The following is a 19,718-nucleotide window of genomic DNA, read 5'->3' on the forward strand; positions in this document are numbered from 1 at the left end:
AGTTGTGTGGATAACCATTTTGTTGGAAGATGTTGCATACTAGAGACCAAACCAGTTTATTTTGCTAAGTTTTGTATTCTGTATCTGTCTCTTTTGGATGGGAGAAGGGAAGCTTCTGCAGATATATATTTCAGGCTTCAGGGTCCGTTGAGTTACCTCCATATATTACTCTTTTTAATTAAAAGTACCAATTACATATGTTCCGATTAAATCAGGATAGAATCCACCAAAATATTGCATCAACCCTCCATCGATTCCATCTAGCAAAGCCCAATTTGACCAGCATTTATGAAAAGCCTAGGACCTGCTGGTTAGTAACATAAGGTAAAGGTTCCCCTTGCACATATGTGCTAGTCGTTTCCGGCTCTAAGGAGCGGTGCTCATCTCTGTTACAAAGCCAAAGAAGAGCCAGTGCTGTCCGAAGTCGTCTCTGTGGTCATGTGGTCGGCAGGATTAAACGCCTTCGAAGGCGCATGGAACACCGTTCCCACCCACCAAAGGGGCCCCTATTTTCTACTTGCATTTTTTACCTGCTTTCAAATTGCTAGCTTGGCAGAAGCTGGGACAAGGAACAAAAGTTCACTCCATTACATGGCGCTAGGGATTCGACCTCTGAACCGCCAACCTTTCTGTTCGACAAGCTCAGTGTCTTAGCCCCTGAGCCACTGCGTCCCTAACATAGCTAAACCTTATTCCAAGGTGGATGTTTGTTGGATCCTGCCCAATCCAGCAAGGAGATACATACATACATACACACACGCAGAGAGAGAGAGGGAGGGAGGGAGGGAGGGAGGAAGGAAGGGAGGGAGGGAGGGGGAGGAGAGAGAAAGAGAGAGAGAGAGAAACTTTTAACTGCATTCCCTGCAGCAAGATCAGGACAATTGATTTTTATTTTCTGGATGTTTGTATGCCTACCTGAAGCCAATTTTGACTGAAATAGATGGATTCCATTTCACAAATGAAGGATGTTTAAAAGGTTAGAACAACGTACAATTCCTGACTTTAAAAGCCAAGCATTCATGGTGCTAAACTCATGCCCCTTTCCACACCTTTAATTTCCCCAAATTTGAATACAGGTAGTCCCTCGGCTTACTTATGGCTGCCATTGAGCCCAACATTTCTGTTGCTAAGTGAAACATTTTTTAATAATTGTGAGATAACAGAAGATGTGGACCATGGTGAGAGATGCTTACTTTACACTTGGGTATTTCTATTCTTGGGAATTGAGCAGTGAGGTAGCCTAGAGGTGGAGCTCTCACCTTACAATCAGGAGGCTGTGAGTTCAATCCTAGGTAGAGGCAGCTATTTTTCTCTCTCACAATGAGAATATATCTGCTGAACAAAACTCCACATTGGCAACAGGAAAGGCATCCGGCCAATAAACACCTTGCTAGCTTTGTTCAGTTGCCTTGACTCTATACTGCAAGGGATTATGGGGTCATTCAAAGAAGATGATTGGGAATAAAGAAGCAAAGGACCTCTGAAAAGGCTTCATGCTAAGGAGAAAATATGTTTTGGGGTTCAGAAGCACAAGATTATTATCGTTGGGGCAGGAGTGTAGCGTTGCTTGAATCACCACTGTTAGCAAGGAGGAAACAGAATCCCTGCTAAGATTTGCTCAGTTTGGGGAAATAGACAATTTTGTGTTGCCAAGACCACAAAATTGAATTCTGTTTGGGTAAGAATCACTAGTTTCTAGGCCTTAAAAAGAGAGACTTTTAAAAAAAGAATGTATGCAGATGTTTGTAACCAAGAATTGTCTTAACCCTGGACAGAACAAAGCACATAGATATTGTATTTATTTTGGTAATGCATTTTAGACTATATATTTATTATTGTAAAGCCTTTTAAGAGATCAGTCTGGACAAGTTAATATGCTGCCATTATCACTGATAATGATCATAATAAGGTTCATTTTCTGTTTGGAAATACATTAGTTGGAAAAAAATAATCATCAGGACATTTCAAAAATTATAATAGACTTCTGGGACCCAACTCTCCTCTCCTACTCAATCCTCAAACGCCACAAAGCTCTGAATTTTATTGTTCTCATGCAATAAAAGAAACTCAAAGCTTTTTTTTTTTTTGCAACAGAGTATTGAAATTTTTAATCATTGGAAGCTGGACGGATAGCTACCTACCAAATTGTCATGTTTTTCCCAATTATCCAATCACGTCTGCCAAATTTGTGTGAGTTAAGTTTTTCAAGGTTGCAGTGAATAAAATAGGTAAGCAACCCCGGGGAAAAAACACACCAATTAATGGATTACATAAAAAGTGTCCCAACTATATAATTTATGCATAAATACATTTAAAACATTAAAGAGATTTGGAAAAATTAATTTAGTTCAATTGCTTAGCGGAGTCAAACTGGATTTCTGCATCCAATTCAGAAAAAATGCTATTCCCGTCTATAGTACTGAAAAATGGTTGAAATCGATGAGAACGCAGCCAATTCACTCCAATAATTCCAATCAACTTTTGGATCAATCCAAAATTTGACCTGGAAATTCAACTCGATCAACTCCCCTCCAAATTCATTCTCTGTCTCAGATATTTCTTTATCCTTTCAATGCAGAGTTTTGGAAAGGAGGAGGATGAGTTCCAGCCAAAGGACTATTATTTCCCAGATCTTTCAAAGGAATGCATACCTCTTTATCACTGGGATCAAAAGTTTTTAAAATAAGAATTTAAGCTTGACTTGTGCCTAAGGCTCAGATTAAGAGAACAGGGTACGACATAATGGGGTGGGGGGGAGAAGAAAAGGCTGAATGCAGAGCTGTCATGTCAAACGCCTGCTTTTGCAGTCAGTATTAAAAAGATTTCACCTTCAGCAGCTGTAAACTTCTGATAAAATCTAATTTAGCACTCAATCTCCCCGTATTCATTCTGATGGACTATTGAATGCAAGTCTACCTACTAGCCAAGTAGGGGAGAATATTAACCGAGTTCTCCTTCGCCTCATCCTCTCTGCAAACCGCACCCACTTCTAATACTGATGATATTACCTAGTTGGGTTATGAAACGTTTGCAAGAAAACAACCCAGCTCAGAGAGCACCGAGGACCCCACAATCCTCCCCTTCCTTCATTCCTTCCTTCCTTCTCCTACTCTTCCTCACCCTTCCCCCCTCTCCTCCTCCTCTTTGCAAACCCTATCCCCTTGTAATACTGATGATATTACCTAGTTGGGTTATGAAACATTTGCAAGAAAACAACCCAGCTCAGAGAGCACCAAGGACCCCCCAGTCCTCCTCCTCTTCCCCCTCCTCTTCCTCCTCTTTTTAACCAATCATCTTCTGTCAGCTTCCCTCACTTAATTTCCCAGGCTCCAGAAACAGAACTACTCCGTCCTCACAGGAGCGCCTGGGAAAACCCATCATTTCTCCTAGCAGAGTCCTTGCTTGCCGCTCTTCCTTCCTGTTCGTTTCTGCCGGTTGTTCATCCCACCTTCCCCGCTCTTCCTCCTTTCAGTTTTGCATCATTTTTTTAAAGAATCGATGCCTTGTGCACTGTCTTTTGAGCAATAATAGGCTGTTAAAAACACCTCTCATCAAGGGTGAAATTGGCTTGGCATGCACTTAACCAAGTTAATGCATTCCCTGATTAAATAGGCAAACTTCTAAAAAGTTCCAAAAAAACTCGAAAACAAAACCAAAACCCCTTGCTGAGTAATGCCAAGGGTTCTCTCTCTAGCTATCAAAAGTGAACAATCTGTTCTTTTTCTTTTTCCAGTTTGTTTCCTGACACGAGTTCCCATGCTCAGGGCTTGCTTCATAAACTCAAGTCCACCACGACGTGTTCGAATATCTGCGTGTGGCCCTTGAAGCTGGAAGCGAAGAAGAAATCCCGCCGATCCGTGGAGACCGCCGTGAAGGACCGCGGCGCTTGGACGTAGATCTCCTTGAAGACTTGGAAGAGGCTCTTCTCCTCGTCCCACTGGAAGATTTGGGAGAAGGTGTAGTCACTTCCCAGGGCAAGGTAATGGTGACCCTTGAAGGAGAAAGGCTGCAGGGTCATGGCACCCCTGGAAGGAACAGCCTGGATCTCCACAAACTGCTTGCTGTCCCATTTCATGACTCTGGAGTCACCGATGAACCGGGTAAGGGAGATGTAGAGGCTGCCTTGTATCCGGAAGCTCTTCACTGCCAGCACGTCCTCCATGTTGGGTATCTCGCTGTGAGGGAGGAACTTTCTGGAACTCTTGTTCCACTGGAGGATGATGGGAATCTGCGAGCGGCTAGACAGGATCAAGTGAGCCTTCCCATCGATGTCCACGAATTCAGCGTCTGTGTCCCGGAACCACTCGTGGAGAGACTGGTAGGAGTAGAACCCCTTGTTGTTCCACTTGTAAACGGTGGTCAGGCCGGCCTTTGAGCTGTCTGCAATGACGAAGAAGGTCTCACTCTCGATCTGGAAGAGCTCGATGTCGTTCGGCTTGGAGATGCGGGAGACTTCGATGTCCTGGAACTTGACAAACTTGGTCCAGCTCTCCTCGTACTTGTAAATGTGGGACCCACCAAAGAGCTGAGCTACCACCACGAAGACTTGGTCATCAATCAAGATGGCCTTGCAACCCACTATGGACTGGCCTGTGGGCTCAAAACGAAAGGGGGAAGGTTAGCACAGCACAAAACTCTACATACCTGCGGTTTAAGCCAGGCCTTCCTTTAAAGTGGGGGTCCCCCCAATCTTTCTGGGGTGAGGGGGCCTGGAGCAGGGGGAGGGGGGGAAAGAGGGGGTGATTTTGTGGGAGGGGCAAGGGCATGTGCATTAGCAAGCATTATGAAGTGGTATATAAGTGCTATTGGTATTTTCCTTCCTTCCTTCCTTCCTTTTAATATTCCTCCCTCCCTTCCTTCTCTTTATTCTTCCTTCACAATGACTAGAATGCAGTATTGCAGGCCGCTGACTGCCAGCAGTTCGATCCTGACAGGTTTACGGTTGACTCAGCCTTCCCTCCTTCCAAGGTGGGTAAAATGAGGACCCAGATTGTTGGGGGGCAAGAGGCTGGCTCTGTAAACCACTTAGAGAGGGCTAGAAAGCACTGCGAAGCAGGATATAAGTCTATTGCTAGTCTTTCCTCCCTCCCTCCTTTCCTTCCCTTTAATATTCCTCCCTCCCTTCCTTCTCTTTATCCTTCCTTCCTTCCTTCCTTCCTTCCTTCCTTCCTTCCTTCCTTCCTTCCTTGTGGTTAGAATGCAGTATTGCACGCTGACTCTGCTCATTGCCAGCAGTTCAATCCTGACCTGCTGAAGGGTGACTCAGCCTTCCGTCCTTCCGAGGTGGATAAAATGAGGACCCAGATTGCTGGGGGGCAAGAGGCTGACTCTCTAAACAGCTTAGAGAGGGCTGGAAAGGACTGTGAAGCGGTATATAAATCTAAGGGCTTATTATTGCTTATTAGGTGTTTTTTTACCAGTGATGTTGTCGTAACTCCGGAAGTTTTTCTCAATGTGATCCCATTCCAGCACCATGCAGTTTTCCATGCTGGTTTGTGCAATGGCGACATAGACGTCGTTTTTGGAGTTGAAGGTATCAATCGAGACTGACTGATAGGGCAAAATCTGATGGACAACAAAATCTGTAATCATATTTAATTGAAAACAAGCGTGTTACAATGGAACTCGGCAGGAGGCAGGAAGCTTGTTCATCGCTGATTCGGAACTACTCAGCTTGGGGAAGCTAAAACCCTGCACTAAAAATAAAAAAATATAAACAGTCCCCGACTTACAGCAGCTTTGATGGTTTCAAAGTTATGACGGCACTGGAAAAAGTGACTTGTGATCATTCTTCACACTTATGACCATTAAGTGTTATGTGAATCCAGCTTCCCCATTGACATCTGCTTTGTCGGAAGGCGGCCAAGGGGGAAATCACGTGACACAGCGACCGTCGTAAATATAAGTCAGCTGCCAAGCAATCCAAATTTTGATCACGTGAACACAGGGATACAGCAAAGGTCATTAAGCATGAAAAAAAATGGTCATAAGTCCATCTGTCAGTGCTGCTGTTGTTAACGTTGAACGCCCACTAAAGAAACTGTTGTAAATCAAGGACGAGCTGTAGAATTGGTAAAATGGGCTTTTAAATTATAGAACATACAAACCGAGGGCTGCAAGGAATCTTGGAGGTCTTCTAGTCCAACCCAAGGCAGGACCCCTTATACCAGTGATGACTAACCTTTTTGGGCTCCTGTGCCAAAAATTGTGCGCGCACTGGCACATGCGCCCTAACACACCAGCACTCAGAAAGCAATATGTGGACCCCCACACCCCCTGCGTATGTGTGTGCAATCCCAACCCCCCCACTGCCCCCCCCCATCTGCACTGTGCCTCACAGCTGATTTTTGGCCACTCAGAGGCTTGAAAAAAAGTCTCTGCAGAGCGAATAGGCCCATTTTGTCACTTCCGGTATTACAGGAAGTGACGAAACAGGCCTATTTGGCCCGCAGAGGCTTTTTTCAAGCCTCTGAGAGGCCAAAAAAGGCCTCAAACCAGCCAAAAATCAGCTGTGAGACGTGCAAATGCAGAGTGAGGTAAATTTGCCTGCGGCTCGTGTGCCAGCACAAATGGCTATGGGTGCCGTGCCATAGGTTCATCATCATGGCCTTGTACTATCCCAGACAAATGGTTGCCCAATTGTTTTCTTGAAAACCTCCAGCGATGGAGCACCCACAACTTCCAGTGGCAAGTTGTTCCTCTGGCTAATTGTCCTCATTGCCGGGAAATTTTCCCTTGAGTTCAAGATTGAATCTCCCTTTAACAAGTTTCCACCCATTGCTTTTTCCCCTCAAGTTGCTTTGGTGAATTCCCTGTTAATATCAACCTTTGGATTAATCGGCGATCAGAACTCTCACAAAGAATAATATGGCAATTCGAAACAACAAAGTATTTGCTCCTGGGCCACCCAAAAAAATACAAAAAGCCAAGTTCATCCTGACCCAGGGGTGGGATGAAAATTCCCAGTAACCAGTTTGCTGCCCGGTTGCAAGGTGGGTGTATACTAATGGAACTTCCAGGAGGGGCATTTTTTCACCCTCCCCAGAGTCTGGAGGCTTCCCTCGGGCCTCTGGGAGGGGTAAAATGGCTTCTCCCAGGGTCGAGAGGCCCTCCAGATGTGGAAAATGGGCCCATTTCTGGACTTCCGGAAGGCCCGTTTCCCCCCTCCCATAGCCTGCGCTTACCTGCATCAAAAATGGGCCAAGACTCCTGGGAGGGGAGAGGTGAGGTGATGTGGGCAGGGCCAGCCTGTCGGTTCAAATACTGGTTCGGTGAACTAGATGCAAATTTAACAACCGGTTTGCCTGAACCGGTCCAAATGGTAGAATCCCACCCCTGATCCTGACTTAACTTGCCAAGAAAGTCCGCTTCCCCCAAAATACCTGTCGTGGTGCATTCGTCGTCAAAACTCGAGGCTTCATTCAATTTCTTGTCCTGAAATTCTTCCGGCCCAATGCAGACGACTTCCGAGACGGAGGAGTTGGTCATCTTTAGCCACAGAAACAACCACTTCGCTTTGCAATCGCACTCAAACTTGTTTCCCCGCAAGTCTCTAGGGATGCAGGAAAAAAGAAAAGCTGGTTTGCACACAGAGGTTGGGATCCAAAGCCAACAGATCCCTTGTGAGGATTTCCTTTAGGAAATACAGAAATGGTGCAGATTGGCGAGAAATAAGAAGTAACAGAATGGGTTATATTTTTTAAAGACAAAGCGAAGTTTGACAATCAAGCTTAATTAATAAAAATTGCTTTCTGTTGTGGATGCAATTTGTCACAAGAATAACAACAACAACAACAATAGCAACAATATATTATATTATTATTATATATATGCTTACATCCTCTGATGCTACCAGAACAGTTCCTAGGTTCTCGGTTAGGACTTGAGCTGTTGAGCTATCAACCAGCCCCAAAGGCTGTGAATCTCACAAAAGATTTAATAATAATAATAATAATAATAATAATAATAATAATAATAATAACAACAACAACAACAACCTAACAATAGCTGAAAAGAAAAAGGTTTGGTTCATTGACATTGCAATAGCTGGGGATACATGGATTGAAGACACGCAGCAAGAAAAAAATCACAAAGTATCGGTACTTACAAATTGAAGTTGAGCGACTTTGGAAAAAGAAATCGTATGTTATCCCCATTGTAATTGGAGCCCTTGGAGCAACACCTAAAGGGCTACCTGGCTATTTGGAAATTCTGAATTTATCAGACTTGGATACCCTGATTCTACAAAAGGCCACCCTACTTGGAACAGCTTATATCCTCCAACGCTACCTTAACTGTTCCTAGGTCCTTAGTTAGTACTCAAGCTGTTGATCTACCAACCAGCTCCAAAGGCTGTGAATCTCACTAAAGATATGATGGTGATGATGATGATGATGATGATGATGATGATGATGATGATGATGATAATAATAATAATAATAATAATAATAATAATAATAATCCCGTATCAACCATTAGTATCGGTCAATATTTGTGATACATTTTTAAATGTTCAGATTACTGAGTTTCATGTTTAATGAATAAAAGTTTATAATAATAATAAATGATATAAGTCATTGGTATTTGTGATACATTTTTAAATGTTCAGTTAACTGAGTTTCATATTTAATGAATAAAAATTTATAATAACAACAACAACAACCCATTCCTGTTGATTAGACTGAGAATGGACAATGGGGAATTAGAACATAGAACAATAGGGTGGGAAGAGACCTTGGGCCATGGCATCCTATACCATTCCAGACTTCCTTTGGCGTTGATGGGATGGATACACGTGATCACAGAAAGAACAACATAATAGCAGAGTTAGAAGGGAGTTTCTTCAGTCCAACCCCAAAACCAAGCAGGAGATCTTATACCATTTCAGACAAGTGCCTCTCCAATCTTTTCTGAAAACTTGGTGGCAAGCTGTTCCACTGGTTAATCGCCCTTCAGAGCTAATATTGCTAGAGATTATTTTTCCCCATTTGGCATTGCCTTCAGTGACATCTGCTTCCTTTATTTATAATGCAAAGTTACTCTCAGCACCTATGTACGGTATGGTACACCCTAGCACCCTTGAAATATTTCAAATAAATACATCAGTAAAAAGGAAAACCATTCAAATCAAACACAAGACTTAACAAAACGAATGAGAACCAATGTGTGTCTTCCTAGCCCCAATTTCACATCCAAACGGCCAAAAGAAAAATTTTGAATGCTAAGATTTAAAACCCACAAAGCAACAATAACGTGATGAAGCTCTACTCACAGTTCGATCAGAGAGTCCAAATCACTAAAGATGTCTCTTGGCAAAGCTTTGATCTGGTTATTGGCGAGGGAGCTGAGAAAGTAAAGCTAGATGTCACAATAATTTTGAAAACCATTTAAATCCTACAGATAAAAACTGAATTCAGTAATACAGCGATATGATGAGGATTGAGAACTATTGGAAGGCTCTCAGTTCCCAGCGTTGACATAGAAAGTATTTATTTTTTAGTATTTATTTGTCAATCGCTTACGAGGTACAGGTGTAAGAATAAATATAGTTTTGAATACATGAGATACTTATAAGAAAAATAAAAAACAATAGGACAGGGATGGTAGACACGATTGGAGCGCTTATGCACGCTCCCTACAGGCCTCTTAGGAAGGGGGTGAGGTCAATAGTAGATAGGCTAAGGTTAAAGTTTTTGGGGTTTGGGGAAGAAAGCACAGAGTCAGGTAGAGTCAGGTAGTGTTACGGCGTGCCAGTGGTGAGGGGAGCTGGCGGCAGATTCAGACAGTGAGGAGGCTGGGGAAGAACATGGGCCAGTCCTGGAGTCTGGGGAAGGCTCTTGACAAGGGCTCTGCATCAGAGGCAGAGATGGGGCCAGGGCCGTCCGACAGTTATCAGCTGCCTTCGGAGTTGGAGATCAGTGGGGAAGAACAGCTGGAGCCTGTTCCCAGTATGCGCATGCACAGAGCTGCCAGGAGAAGAGGACAGTTAAGGAACAAGGGTCAACTCGGGAGTAAAGGCTCAGGATGGTGGTGAATGGCCCCTCCCATAGGGAATAAAGAGGAGTGAAAGGAGACTGGGGGTTGCAGGAGACAATTAGTTCAATTCATGAGGGTGAAGATCTGTGCCTGACTTCTTGCCAAGTAATTGCTGCTACAGCGTGGCGTTTGAAAGATATTGGCCTGGCAGCTCTCCAAGCCTGATAAAGGTCTGTAGTTGTGAAATCTCACGAAAGACTGTTGTCCGGGACTTTGCTGGAGAGGAATTCCCTTTAACCTAAATAAAAAGGGTTTTTATCGGTATGAGGAGTCGGCTTCATGATCTTGGGAAGCCTTAGGTCAGAACAGAAAGTAAGAGGATTCACGGAGACAAAATAACAACTTTTAACGCGGAGAGCAATCCCAAACATTTAAAAAGGCGCTCACACTGGGAATTCACTGGGTTTTTTTTAAAAAAAAAACTTCCCTCAGGAAACACAGGATACATTTCAGGGTATGTCATTTTGAACGGTCATTAAACAAAGTGTCATAAACCAAGGACTATATCTACGCTGCCAGGTGTTAACAGCATGCTGTGGTTTTAAGCAAGATACAAATTAGCGTGAAAAAAACCCCCAGCTCAACAACTTACAGATGAGTCAAATCTCGAAGACCCCGAAATGCATGTCTTGAAATGGTTTCAATTTTATTTCCTTCAATAAATCTACACAAAAAAAGAGGAAGACAGAAATGGCCGTTAAGTGTAAAAAACAGTCACAAGTCCCTTTTTTTCCAGTGATGTTGTAACTTCAAAAAACGGGCCACTAAATGAGCTGTTGTAAGTCAAGGACTATCTATACTTCAGGGAGCTACGGAAATGGGAAGAAAATCACACTTCAGCTTCGGACTTACAGGGTGTCATGCCCCTGTTGGAGTCTGAATCCAAGGAGGAAGACTGACAGGGAGCGGGAGTGTGGCTCTGCTGGCTGTGGAGGAAACTGGGGAAGGGCAAAGTCCAGCTGGGCAGAGCAAGGGAGAGGTAGAACGAGAGGGGGGTTCAGAGGAAGACCCAGGCCCAGCCCCTCTTCATCCTAGGGCATGCAGGGAGGAATGGAGAAAGGAGCAATATGACTTGCATGGCTTACCGGGGAGGAAAGGGCCCTGATTCCCTTCATTTGCCACAGCTGGGAATGAGAGTTTAAAGGAGATGCAAGTTGAGAGCAGCGACTGCTGGGAACAAATGTGAGTTTATCTTGTATTGTCTTTGCTTATCTGTGTTCCTGGCATCCTCCCAACTGGGTTGAATTACTGCTATTCCTTCACATCTGGAATTCCTTCTCCTGCCCTGATGGACTAATGACCTCATTTTGCTTTGATTGGACTTATAGTTACAGTTTTTGTTGACCACGTTTTGGACATTATTCTCTGCAGCCAAAGGCTGTTCCTGGGAGAGTTTTTCTCCAGCCCAGAAGGTAACCAGGACATTGGAGTCAAAGTTGGAGCTAATAAAGGGACTCCGACTGATTATCAGTGTTGAGGTATTCCCCGTTAGGAGAATGAGTGCACTCAGGGAAACGTAGTGAGAGTGATGTTGAATAACACATAACCAGCATACAAATACACTAAATAGTAAAATGTAAGTTTTACTTCCTGTAAACAGGTAAACAAAGTTCAACGAACAGTCCAAATCATACACGGTTAAAGTAGTTAGTATCAGTCCAGGGATAATCCAAAAACGAAGTCAAGTATCATTAACAGAGTTCAGTAAACAGAGTTTGCTAACAGTTGCAAGAACTCACAGCAATCCAAGTCAAACAACGATCAGGCAAATACAGCAAAACAGGAAATGCAAGAGGAGAGAAACCAGGTTTCTGGCTCCATCTTATGGCCATTGGAGGAACCTCAGCCAATCACACAGCATTCTCTTAAAGATACAGTATTAAATTACTATCTTGGTTTACATATTGCCAACTCAACTGTTAGGTGACTATCATTCCTAACAATCTGACTGTGTGGCCTTTGTGCCACACCAATTTGGGTCATCACACAGGGATTACAGCAGAATCACCCCAACCGTTTCCACTCTGTGGACCGGTGGGGGGGGGGCAGGGGAATAGTTCAGAGTGAGCGACGGGCACGTGTGCCTGTTTCTCACACAAATGTAGTGCGTGTGCACGCCCTTGCCTGCTATTCGCATGAGTGGAGATGCACACAAGTGAGTGTTCACCTGCCACTTCAGTGGCCCGGTTCCGAACGACTCAAGGCCTGGAAGTTGGGGAGCTCTGGATTAGAGGCTCCTATGCTTGCTTGCTCTCACTCACTCACTCACACACACACACACATAAACACAAGCCCCTAGAACATCTGCAGATGTGAAGCTTTGGGGTTGCAAAGGTGCGGCAGCCTCTACCTTGCCAACAACAATGTTCAGTAGAAGCTGGAATTTGTGGCGTGGGGTGAATCGAGCCGAAATGTTTTCGGTTGGAGGACAAAATACGCTGCTTATAAAAATGATCGGAAATAAAAACCTCCCTTCCTTTTACACCTTCGCAGGAGGTAATAAAAATCAGGTGACTTACAGGTACTCCAAATGAAAAAGCCCACCAAAGGCATCGTCCCGTATGATGGTAAATGAGTTAGAATTCAGCAGCCTTAAAAATAAAAATGGAAATGCGGTATCAAGTTAAAAAACAACAACATTTAAAACACATCACCATGGTTAGTCCTTGACTTAACCACAACGGAGCCCACAATTTTTGTTGCTAAGTGAGACAGCCGTTAAGTTAGATATCACTAACTTAACAACTGCAGTGATTCGTTTTAACAACTGGGGCGAAGCAGCTCATAGAACGGTTTGGGCCCATTTTATGAGCTTTTTTGTCCCAGACATTAAATGAATTACTGCAGTTGTTGGTAACATCGTTGGTAAGTTAATCTGGCTTCCCCCTTGACTTTGGTTAGGGAATAGTAGGAAATGGAAGGATTTATACTCCTTGCAGACAGCTGGTCATTTGCATCCTTTTTAGAGAGCCGTTGAGGCCACTTGGAGGTATGTCTGTGTCTTCAGGGTCACCTGAGTGGTGCAAATGGGTATGGAGCCTTCTTGCAACTGCTGAAAGGATCAGTGTACCGATCTACACCATTCCGGTGACCCTGAGGACACAGATAAACCTCCAAGTGGCCTCAACGGCTCTCTAAAAGGATGCAAATGACCAGCCGTCTGCAAGGAATAGAAATCCTTCCATTCCCCACCATTCAGTCAGAGCCGAAGAAGCTTCTTGGAAGAGAAGCAAAAAGTCTTCAAAGAAAAACCAGAAAGTCCAGTTGCCTTTTGGAAAAAAAATCACCTTTGGGACAACCATGACCTGGATGCCCATAGACATTTAGCAACCTGGTTGTTAAGTAAATCTGTCTTCCCCATTGTCAGAGCTTGGGACACCGCAATGGTCACAAGTAGGAACCAGTTACCAAGTGTCTGAATTTTGACCCCATGATCAGGGGAATGGGTGGTGCAGTGGTGTAGAGGCGGAGCTCTCGCCTCACAATCAGAAGGCTGTCAGTTCAATCCTAGGTAGAGAGGCAGATGTTTCTCTCTCTGGGCACGATGAAAGTATATTTGCTTAATATAACTCTGCACTGGCAACAGGAAGGGCATCCAGCCAGTAAAACCTCAGTTCCATTCAGTTGCCCAGATTCCACCCCACAAGGGATTATGGTGGTCGTTTAAAGAGGATAATTGGGGGAATGCTGCCAAGGTCATAACTGTAAAAAAAGATAATGGTCATAATGTCATGCCCTTGGAAGAGTCAGACTCTGAGGAAGAGGAGGAACAGCCGACAGGGAGTGGAGGTGTGGCTCTGGGGGTTGTGGAGGAGGCTGGGAGGGGCAGAGGCCGGCTGGGCAGTCAGAGGAAGAACCAGGCCCATCCCCTCTGCATCCTAGGACACGCAGGGAGGAGCAGAGAAGGCAACAACTTGGCTTACGAGAGAGGAAGCGGCCATGATCCCCTCATTGGTTGTAGCTGGGGAGAATAGTATATAAGAGAGACGATTACAACACAGCGTTGCCAGAAGCAAAGCGTGTTTTATTTTGGGCTGAAGTTATCTTGGTTGGTGTCTTTCCAACAGACTCTGCCTTGTTATCTCCTTGAATTTGGTAATTACTTATCCTGGTCCGTTGTGGAAATTTCGTCACTATAGTTTGTTTGGTTTTTTATTTCACCTCTATCTGCTCATTAAGTTCGGACTGTATTGCTTTCTTTGGAAGACTATTTTTGAATACATTTTATCTCCAACTGAGAATTATTAAAACAGTGGGGCCAAGTTGGAGGCATTAAAGGACATTTATTTATGTTTTGGATTTTGTTACGTTTGTGTTACACTCCAGGTCATCACAAATAAGCTCCCTTTTTGAACTTTGAACGATCACTAAACTGTTGTAAGTGGAGGACAACCTCTACAATTAGCGTTGCCTGTTCATGATCAATTCTGCTCCATTTCTTCCTCACACACACACACACACAACGTATTTTGGATGTATCTTGTTCTTTGATTAGAGAAGCTTCCTCAACTTGCAGACATGGAGGCCGACTGCCAGAATCTCTTTCTCCTTGGCCCGTGGCTGGACTTCCCAAGAATTGGGTGACTTCCTAGTTCCAAACTATCTGAAGGTGGCACCGGTTGGCAAAGGCCGCGGCCTGGCATGTGGTCAAAGGATTGGCAAGATACGGAAAGCCCTTGAGATACAAAGGATACAGAGACTCGTCCTTTGCTATCTTAATATTTCATCGCCTCCTTTGTTTGACATCTCAGAAGTACCAAGGGTGTCATAAACTCCTTGTAGTCTTTGATTTACGACCGTTCCTTTACTGACCATCCGAAGAAGGGAGTTGTGACCATTTTTCACACTTATGACCGTGGTAGCATCCCCGTGGTCACATGATTTCAATTCATACGTATGCCAGAACATCATCAGTGCTAGAAGGGAGTGAGAGTTTCAGAAAGGAGGGAGACAGGAGGGAGGAGGGAAGAGGAGGAGGAAGAGGAAGAGGAGGAAGACTGTGAGGTCCTTGGTGCTCTCTGAGCTTGCTGGTTTTCTTGCAGACGTTTCATGACCCAACTAGGTAACATCATCAGTGGTAGAAGGGATTGAGATTTTCAGAAAGGAGGGGGGTGGGTTGGAGGGAGGAGAGGAGGACGATGACTATGGGGTCCTTGGTGCTCTCTGAGCTTGATGGTTTTCATCACCCAACTAGGTGATATCATCAGAATTAGAAGGGGTGGGGTTTGCAAAGAGGAGGAGAAGAGAGGGGAAGGGTGAGGAAGAGTAGAAGGAAGGAAGGAAGGAGGAAGAGGAGGATTGAGGGTGAGGTCCTTGGTGCACTCTGAACTTGGTGGTTTCTTGCAAATGTTTCATAATCCAACTAGGTAATATCAATATTAGAAGGGGGCTGCAAAGAGGAGGAGGAGAAGGGAGGGGAAGGGGGAGGAGGGGGAGGAAGAGGTGGAGGAGGAGGTGGTAGAGGAGGAGGAGAGGAGGAGGAAAAGGACTGTGGGGTCCTTGGTGCTCTCTGAGCTTGGTGCTTTTCCTGCAGACATTTCATGACCCAACTTTTTTTGTTTTGTTTTGTTTTTCCCAAATTTTGTTCTTTTGTACCTTACTAATTTACTTGATTCTTTTTGTTAGTTATTGTTTTTGTTTTTATTTTTATTTTTAAAAAATACAATTTTAAATTGTGTAAGCCGCCTCGAGTTGCCATGGGCGAATAGGTGGCAATATAAATAAAATAAAATAAACGAACTAGGGAACACCATCAGTGCTAGTGTTAGTTAGGATAATGAAACACCTGCAAGGAAACCAGTACGCTCAAGAGACCACACAAGGATCCCCTCGCTATATAAATTGTCTAAGATAAAATGAAATAAACTCCAAAGAGATCTCCGGCGACTAACTGTGGGAGGAAAAGAAATATTAGATGTCTCCATATCCTTAAGGGGGGCATTTTCTTCCAAACCTCTCCCACCTTGCAGTGAAGAGAAGCACCCAAACGTATCCACCCTCCTAATACTTACAGCAACTGCAAGGAAGGCAGGTGGGAAAACATTCTCTCTTTTATTTCGGGGAAGGTTCCATTGACCAGGCTCCTAAAAAGAGGCAGCAGGGCAGAAAAATCAGCAGAAAAATCTCAATACTTTCTACCACAACTTCCCCAACCTAGTGCCCTCAGATTAACAGAAGGGACCTCGGGAGGTCTTCTAGTCCAGCCCCCTGCTCAGGCAGGAAAACCTATAGCATTTCAGACCAATGGTTGTCCAATCTCTTTTTAAAACCTTCCAGTGTTGGAGCATCCCCAAACTTCTGGATGCAAGTAGTTCCACTGATGAATTGTCCTAACAGCCAAGAACAGAGGTCCCCAAACTTGGCAACTTTAAGACTTGTGGACTTCAACTTGTGGAGTTGAAATGCAAAAGTTTTGAAGTTGCCAAATTTGGAGAAGAAGCTCCGGTGAAGAAACTTCTCCTGAATTCCAGGTTGCTTCTCTCCTTGATGTGTTTCCATCCGGTTGCTTCTTGTCTCTGTCCTGCTTGGGGGGGCAGGGGGGGGTTGGACTAGATGACCTACAAGATCCCTTCCAACTGTTATTCCACTCTATTCATTCCCTTCTTTCCCAAGGGTTGTTTTTCATTTTGTTTGTTTTTTTTTCCTCCGGGGAAGCAGAATACAAACAAGCTGTATGTGTCCTATAACGCAGCAACAACGAACCTACAAAGGTGTAATAACGTGTAGGGGTGAGGCACATGCAACCTGATCCATGTGACTCCCTTTTGTTTTACCTGCTGGCACTTCCTGTATGCCATGTGTCCCTTTCTTTTCATACAGTCAATCAGAATAGAGTTGGAAGGGACCCTGGAGGTCTTCTAGTCCAGCCCCCTGCACAAGCAGGAGAACCTACGCTATTCCAGACAAATGACTGTCCAGTCTCTTCTTAAATATTAGTTTCTCCTTCATTCCAAGTTGCTTCTCTCCTTGGTGAGTTTCCGTCCGTTGCTTCTTGTCCTGCCTTCAGGGGCTTTGGAAAATAAGTTGACCCTCCCGCTCTTCAAGGTTAAATCGATTGCACTTAGAGGGGTTATATAGAAGTGGAGCTCTTGCCTCAGAATCAGGAGGCTATGAGTTTGATCCTTGGCAGAGGCTAATATTTGGAATGATAGACTCTCCTGCTTGAGCAGGGGGTTGGAGTAGATGACCTCCAGGACCCCCAACTCTGTTATTCTTTGGTTCTCTAATTTGACCCCCCTCTTCTTCGTGGCAGCCCCTCAAATACTGGAATCCTGCTATCATGTCTCCCCTTAGTCCTTCTTTTCTCTAGACTGACCCAAACCCAGTTCCTGCCACCGTTCTTCATATATTTTAGCCTCCAGGTTTTTAATCCTCTTTCTCTGCAATTTCCTCCAAAGTCTCAGCCTCTTTTTTGGGGTTAACACCATGACCAAAACTGGATGCAGCATTCCAGGTGTGGCCTAACTAAGGTTTTGATTAATATTATTCACCTGATTTTGATTCTGTGCCGGTTTATCCAACCAAGGATGGTATTAGCCTTCTCCTCCCCCCACCTTTTTTTTTAGCTTAGAACTTTTGAAGCCAAAGTGGGTTGTTTTTAAAGCTTAAAGGCAGAGTTTCTAACTTTTAAAACACAGGCGCTATTTAATGCCTTTCCCTGGACCACTAACCACCCATCCCTGGAGGAAGATGAAGATGGAACGCAGAAGAACCGAGCCTGCCCCCCCATCCTGAGTAGGGGGTTGGACTAGATGACCTCCAAGGTCCCTTTCCACCTCTGTTCATCTGGATTCTGTATCCTCTCCTCCCAGCCGACTGGAGGGGTGTTTTTTTTTTTTTGCAAAATTGCTGGCCCTCCTTTGCAGCCCCTGCCTGCCTGCCTGCCTCCCTTCTCCTCCACTCCTCCTTGCCCGGCACTTACAAAGAGCTGAGGTCTCCAGGCAGGCTCCGCGGCACGCTGGCCGACCCCACGCAGATGATGGACTCTTTGGTGCAGCTGCAACTGGCCGGGCACCGGAGCAGCTTCCTCAGCTGGGCGCGCTGCACCAGGCACGCCGCCGCCAGCAGCAGCAGCAACCACCACCACCACAACCGCAGCTGCAGCCACCGGGACCCAAAAGAGCCTTGCCCGGCCATGCTGCGCTCCTTGCAGCCTCCTCTGCCTTCGCGGCTCCGGGCCCTGCGCGGCCGAGGCTGCTGCAGCTGCTGCTCTTTCGGCTTCTGCTGGGGTCGTAGATGCGGCGGGTGGCTGGCGAGCCAGGCAGCATGCTGCAAAGGGGGCTCGGCCGAGCCGCTCCCAGCTCGCGCTTCTCAGTCGCCGCTGCTGCTGATGTTGCGGCGCACAGGCCGGCAGCCGGGAGCAGCCTCCTCTCTCTCTCCCTCTCTCTCTCTGTGCAGGAGTTGCAGCTGCTGCAGCTGCGGCGGGCTCTGCCCTCCCCCCACCGGCTCTGCCTCTCTTTCGCTCACTCGCTCTCTCTGGCTCTGATTCTGACTCTCTCTCTCTGCCTCTCTCTCTGGCTCTGCCTCTCTTTCTTTCTCTCTCTGCCTCTCTTTCTCTCTCTCTCTGGTTCTGCCTCTCTCTTTTCTCTCTCTCACTCTGGCTCTGACTCTGGCTCTCTCTCTCTCTCTCTCTCTTTGACTCTCTCTCTCTTTCTCCCTCTCTGGCTCTCTGACTCACTCTTTCTCTCTGGTTCTGCCTCTCTTTCCTTTCTCTCTCTCTGGCTCTGCCTCTCTTTCTCTCTCTCTCTCTCTCTTTCTGATTCTGACTCTATCTGGCTCTGGCTCTCTCTTTTCTCTCTCTCTCTCCTGCTTGGGCAGGGGGGTTGGACTAGATGACCTACAAGGTCCCTTCCGACTCTGTTAATCTGCTAAAATCTGTTAATTAGAGCAAAAAGGTCAGAGGGCATTTGGGTTTGGGCTGAGATCATTGCCCAGAAAAGTGTGCTCTCAATGTCCTCTTGCTATTGGTATCTTTATTTTTTTAAATTTTATTTTTTTAGGGCAAGGGCCTTCAAACCTGGCAAGTTTAAGACTTGTGGATTTCAACTCCCAGAATTCCTGAGCCAACCTGACTGGAGGAGGAATTCTGGGAGTTGGAAGTCCAGGAGTCTTAAAGCTGTCAAGTTGGAAGACCCCTGGGTTAGGGCATATAGGTCAAGGGAGCCTTCTCCGCCAATAGGGTTGCATCACTTCACTCTCTGAAGTGGCATTGGGCTTAGAAAATGGGGCGCCTCCCCTTTCAGCCCTTCGGACCAGGTTTCCACAACGACGTGTTTTGAGTGGCATGTTACCTTTTGAATGGGACGCCATCAGATCATAAGCCTCAACTGACAGCCACCCTTGGCCGCCAGATTGGTGGTTATAAATTGAGGATTATAAACTGCACGCATCCCATTCTAACCAAGGTTGCGTCGCTGCTTCTCCTGTTGTTTTCAGGTGACTTAAATTAAATGCTGTCGTAAGAGACCTCAAGAAAATGAATAAATATATAGAATATATAAGAATAATCATTATGGGTAAAGTTATGTATCAATGTTGGATAAATGTAAATATAATGTATTGAGTCATATAAGATAAGAACCTGAATAGATGTCAAAAAATGCTGTTGAAATCATGATGTTTTGAGCTGTAATAATGGAAACTTAATAAAAATATATTTAAAATAAATTAATTAAACGCTGTCT

General features: G+C 45.0%; 1 protein-coding gene across 1 annotated transcript; it reads right to left on the reverse strand.

Moving 5' to 3' along the window:
- Positions 1-867: 867 nt before the first annotated feature.
- On the reverse strand, positions 868-18,401 carry LGI2 (leucine rich repeat LGI family member 2). Its single transcript, XM_026700033.2, has 8 exons — positions 17,957-18,401; positions 16,047-16,118; positions 12,555-12,626; positions 10,628-10,699; positions 9,272-9,343; positions 7,383-7,552; positions 5,418-5,582; positions 868-4,590 (listed from the first exon to the last, which is right to left on the reverse strand). The coding sequence occupies exons 1-8, from the start codon at positions 18,169-18,171 to the stop codon at positions 3,773-3,775; spliced, it is 1,656 nt and encodes a 551-aa protein (XP_026555818.1). The 5' UTR covers positions 18,172-18,401; the 3' UTR covers positions 868-3,772.
- Positions 18,402-19,718: the final 1,317 nt, after the last annotated feature.

The sequence above is a fragment of the Pseudonaja textilis genome, chromosome 6, assembly GCF_049901715.1.
Source record: "Pseudonaja textilis isolate UNSWEBS1 chromosome 6, rPseTex1.2, whole genome shotgun sequence".
In the NCBI taxonomy this organism is placed as follows: Eukaryota; Metazoa; Chordata; class Lepidosauria; order Squamata; family Elapidae; genus Pseudonaja; species Pseudonaja textilis.